Below are 5,000 nucleotides of genomic sequence, written 5' to 3'. Positions count from 1 at the left end.
ACCTCGTACCTGACCGCCCCGCAGTGACAGCCCCCGGTGTATTTCATTAGATCGCTGTCCATGTTCGAATGTACCTGTGGTGGGTCGAAATATTAGTGTCATTACATTAATATCGTCATTTCATTCACAAAGACAGTATGTACTTTTAGTATCTCTCTCTCTCTCTCTCTCTCTCTCTCTCTCTCTCTCTCTCTCTCTCTCTCTCTCTCTCTCTCTCTCTCTCTCTCTCTCTCTCTCTCTCCCTCCCTCCCTCCCTCCCTCCCTCCCTCCCTCCCTCCCTCCCTCCCTCTCCCTCCTCCCTCTCCCTCTCCCTCTCCCTCTCCCTCTCTCTCCCTCTCCCTCTCCCTCTCTCTCCTTAACAAGAGTCGATATATTGCAAATTGTTAAGCATAATCTCTCTTCACTTCGTTTTGCGATGACGAGTCGCAGTTCCCTGCTATGCAATTCCTTCACTTCACAATGCGTACAGATCTCTGTTGCATGGACGGTGCCTCCAACTAAATAACAAAATAACAACAAACAGTCACATTTGATATATACTAACTACTGTAAGGAGGGGCTGTTTCAAGCGCCCAACAAGGCTGAAATCCCCTGAACTATTGTCGGAAAACTGGTCGAGACGACCAACACGACGCGTGTATTGCCACACGCCACCAAATTGTTTGGTGTAACTCGGGTCTTTTTCATACACGTGAGCAGTTACCTTGAGCTTTCCAAACATAAAGGGAAAGTCGTTATATATATATTTATATTTACCGCAGTTCGTCGATATCTAAAACCTTTGCGGCTCATGCAGTGTCGCATTAAACTCCGCATTCGTCCAATAACAGGTTCTGGCAGAGGCAGCAACGTCATTTGACCTTCAGTGGGACTTTATGCTTATATCTCATTCCTCATTTTCACAAAGATTGGATATTGGTCATACATTAACAGGTGCTGATCGGCCATGCTTTTTGTCACTAGACATGCTCTGCCCACACACGCAGCACAGGAATGAAGGAATTCCATTTTAAATTTTGTATTAAGCAACTTGAGATGCCTAATCTTGAAGAATAATTCTTTGCCAAGTAAGAACATTGTAATCTTCCAGGTTGTGGTGTAAATATAAGGAAGAGGAAGCAGGGGTATGGCAAGCTGGGGATGACGTAACCAGACCTTACTTGCCAAAAGCCCTGGCGAATGTGCAACAGGCCATACGCGTGCATGATCATTCACTTAGGTTCATTTAAGGATACTGGGAGGGACAGCCTGAAGGAGTGACGCGGCTAGGGGGAGATTTTTTCCATCTACCATTCATGTATTTCTCTTTTAGTCCAGGGAGAAATCAGCCAGAATTCTCTAAGATCACAAGTATCTCTTTTTATTATTTTTTTCACAGTAGAAACCCGTCGGTGGGCTCCAAAGATGACCTTCGCTCATCCGCTGCTTTCGCTCTGCGTATAAATGTCCATTTTTTTTAACCCCCCCGTTATAAGACCCTGGTGGTCTCAGACTCAACTAAATTGCGTTTTTGTCACGCAAGTCATCAACTTTCCAAAATTCACGTCACCTGTCACGCTTTTTTGCATTCAAACTGGGAAATGTGATTTACTATCTACAGATGCAATAAAGAGAGAGAGAGAGAGAGAGAGAGAGAGAGAGAGAGAGAGAGAGAGAGAGAGAGAGAGAGAGAGAGAGTGAAAGCACTCATTCACACACACACACACACACACACACACACACACACACACACACACACACACACACACACACAGCACACGCACACGCACACGCACACGCACGCACACACACACACACACACACACACACACACACACACACCACACACATACACACACACACACACACACACATACACACTAGCACACATACACATACACACACACGCACACGTACGCACTCACAAACACATGCATGTAGTGAATTCACGCATATAGAGTTACTGAAAGTGGTATATGTAATAAGGATTTCAGATGGAAGTTGTGAGAAAATGTAAATGTACCGCCTTCCCTTTTGACAGTCGTGAGGTGTGGTTGGAAATCTCAAGTTTACGTGAAGGGAAAATGTCACAGTGCAAGGTGTGGTCGGAAAGCCCATGCTGGCGCGAATTGTGGCCATGAATACGACGAGCTTGAAAGTGGGAAAGCCGCACCTTGCCATGTGAATCTGAATGGCGTTCTGTCAACATCCGCTGTGATTCATTTTATGGTTCTGCCAATTTCTGACTTGGAAAAAAGGCAGTTGTCGTTCCATGGGGCGGCGTTCGATTACCTCTCAGATATCTTTGGAGCGTCCAGTTACCTGTATGGTTTAAACTGTAGTTTTCAAAGGTAACTACAGACCCTTTTCCATGGAAATAGCATGTTGATTCAGACGGTTTGTAAAGTGCAATCAGCATCAGTAAGATATTTAGCAGCATGCGAGGTAAAGGTTTTGAAAGTTGGGAGGGCCAGGTATCAGAATCTGCATGGCACTGCGTTGCAATCTCTGAATTTGTTTCGACAAGGAACTGGCATCTCCATGAACTTCAAAACGAACTGATGAACAGTCAGTATTAAAACTCGTATAAAAACTCACCATCTTGTCGGTGGGAAAAGCAGCGGGTTCAGAAAGCCCTCAGCGTTCAGTTCGTATCCCTTTTGTGGCCTTCTCCCGAGTCCGTCGTGGCACCGAAGCGACGGGCAAGGCGCTGGCACAGGTGAGGGCTGGAGAGTGCTTGGCAGCTGCAGAGACAGTGCGCGGAGGCTATGGCTTCTCCTGTTATATATCCTCGCTCTCCTACGCTACCCCGCGGACGGTCATGCATGGAATATCCAGCTCGTGTCATTTGGGCGCCGGCGGCTCGCCTCATGACCGACGCAAGGACGCTTTACGCTGGCGACTCTGCGTCCTCTGTACCTTACTGATGTTACCTCTGTCTGTGTGGGTTGACGAGTTGACGTTTATATTGAGGTATAGATGCAACAGTACACTGATGGCATCAACAACAATACGTGTTCCGTGATATCAAACCAACAAAATGGTCAAATCTTCTGTAGAGATGGAAATATGGTTTTCCCTCGCCTCTCTCTCTCTCTCTCTCTCTCTCTCTCTCTCTCTCTCTCTCTCTCTCTCTCTCTCTCTCTCTCTCTCTCTCTCTCTCTCTCTCTCTCTCTCTCTCTCTCTCTCTCTCTCTCTCTCTCTCTGGAATCCATTTCGGTTGATTATTCGTCCGAAGGGGAACTCGTACGTGTTCGAAACGTTACGATATTATTTCATTTCTTATTGGGGCTGTTTTTTCCTTTCATCTTTGTGGACACGTTACTGTGTTTGTGTTCATATATATATATGTATTATATATATATATATATATATATATATATATATATATATATATATATGTGGTGTGTGTGTGTGTGTGTGTGTGTGTGTGTGTGTGTGTGTGTGTGTGTGTGTGTGTGTGTGTGTGTGAATATATTCATATATATATATGTATATATATGAATATATATTTATATATATAGATACACATATATTTATAAATGAACATGTATGCATATGTGTATGTGTGTGTGTGTGTGTGTGTGTACATGTATGTATGTATGTATGTGTATATATATATACGTATATATGTATTTCTGTACACACACACACACACCACACACACACACACACACACACACACACACACACATACAACACACACACACACACACACACACACACACACACACACACACACACACACACACACACATACATATATATATATATATATATATATATATATATATATATATATATATATATATATATATATATAGTTGTATATAATTATATGTGTGTGTGTGTGAATATTGTCTGTATATATGTGTGTGTATATGTGAGTGTGTGTGTATGCGCGCGTCCGTGTGTAAGCGTTATAGTGTGTTTTTGTGTGTGTAAGACAGAAAGAGAGAGAGTGAGAGATTGAGAAAGAGAGTGACAAAGAGTGAGAGAATGAGAGAAAGAGAGAGAGAGAGAGAGAGAAAGTGAGAGAGAGAGAGAGAGAGAGAGAGAGAGAGAGAGAGAGAGAGAGAGAGAGAGAGATGATACACACTGTTGTGGTTGCGCCTTTGAGTTCTGGTTAGTCCTTTGCCCATTAATTGTGTTTCTCATGTGTAACATGGCCTTAGACAGACATACAGACAAGCATATACACACGCGGTTTGCTTTTTCACCTTTTAGGCTATCAGATTAAGAAATTAAATAGCTATCAAAATATTAATTCAGGGCCAGAAGAGTCAAAAGCGCCTCCTCTTGTTACCGAATTTATTAGTAATCATCAGATGAGGTTGTTACCTTCAGTGCTTTCAAAATGCCTCCAAAAGCAACTACGGATACAGTTAGGAATAGCGCGTCCGCTTATAAATTCCCCGCCTAAAACGCCGCGGAATAACAATACAGTTTACGGTGCAGCCAAGGGTATAGGGGACCCTGTGGCGATAGGAAATGGAAAGTGTGCTCGCCAAGGCTGCCATAACGCGGAAAGCCGAAGACACTGAAGAGAAGGTCCCAGCGATGCCCAGCGAGCTTCCCTCTCAAGGCGCTCAGCTGATAAGATAAACTGCAGCAGGAAAGGAATTAGGGGAGCGGTCGAAAAAAGGGAACCTACGTCAGAGAAAGACATATCTTGCGAGTCCTGTAAATGCGTCAGCGGGATGCAGGTCTTAGACGAGCCTCGCCCTTCTTAGTCCAGGCACGTGAGCTCCTACCCCTCCCCCTCCCTCCGTCTGCCACCAATGCGGGAATCACCCTCGCCACTTCCGTCCTGTGTTGTGCCAGGGACTGATTCATTAAAGGGGATTGCAGAGAGTTTGTATATACTAAATATATATAAATATACATTTATTTTATATATATATATATATATATATATATATATATATATATATATATATATATATATATATATATATGTATGTATATATGAACCGTATTCATATTGACAGATGTATAAAAGATATGAATGAGAATGAGTA

The 5,000-nt window shown here is 43.3% G+C and overlaps 2 protein-coding genes across 3 annotated transcripts in view; one reads left to right on the top strand and one right to left on the bottom strand.

The window, feature by feature from the left end:
- LOC119596597 (centromere protein V-like) overlaps positions 1-2,746 on the bottom strand; it is a 4,858-nt gene extending 2,112 nt beyond the window's left edge. The window contains exons 1-2 of one of the 2 annotated variants that reach the window (XM_037945930.1): positions 2,578-2,746; positions 1-74 (exon numbers count right to left, since the gene is read on the bottom strand). The exon at positions 1-74 is cut by the window's left edge and continues 36 nt beyond it. In XM_037945930.1, the coding sequence (XP_037801858.1) occupies positions 1-74; positions 2,578-2,580 (77 nt within the window). In that variant the 5' untranslated portion in view covers positions 2,581-2,746. Of the gene's footprint in view, positions 75-544; positions 737-2,577 lie in introns of those variants that run through there. The other variant, XM_037945920.1, reaches the window with a different exon arrangement.
- The window catches only part of LOC119596586 (sedoheptulokinase-like), a 67,547-nt gene that overhangs the window by 18,760 nt on the left and 43,787 nt on the right, over positions 1-5,000 (top strand). The gene's annotated exons all lie outside the window — the stretch shown is intronic.

The sequence above is a fragment of the Penaeus monodon genome, chromosome 3, assembly GCF_015228065.2.
Source record: "Penaeus monodon isolate SGIC_2016 chromosome 3, NSTDA_Pmon_1, whole genome shotgun sequence".
Taxonomy (NCBI): domain Eukaryota; kingdom Metazoa; phylum Arthropoda; class Malacostraca; order Decapoda; family Penaeidae; genus Penaeus; species Penaeus monodon.
Note: the sequence above shows the minus strand (reverse complement) of the source record. Positions and strands in the feature narration are given on the sequence as shown.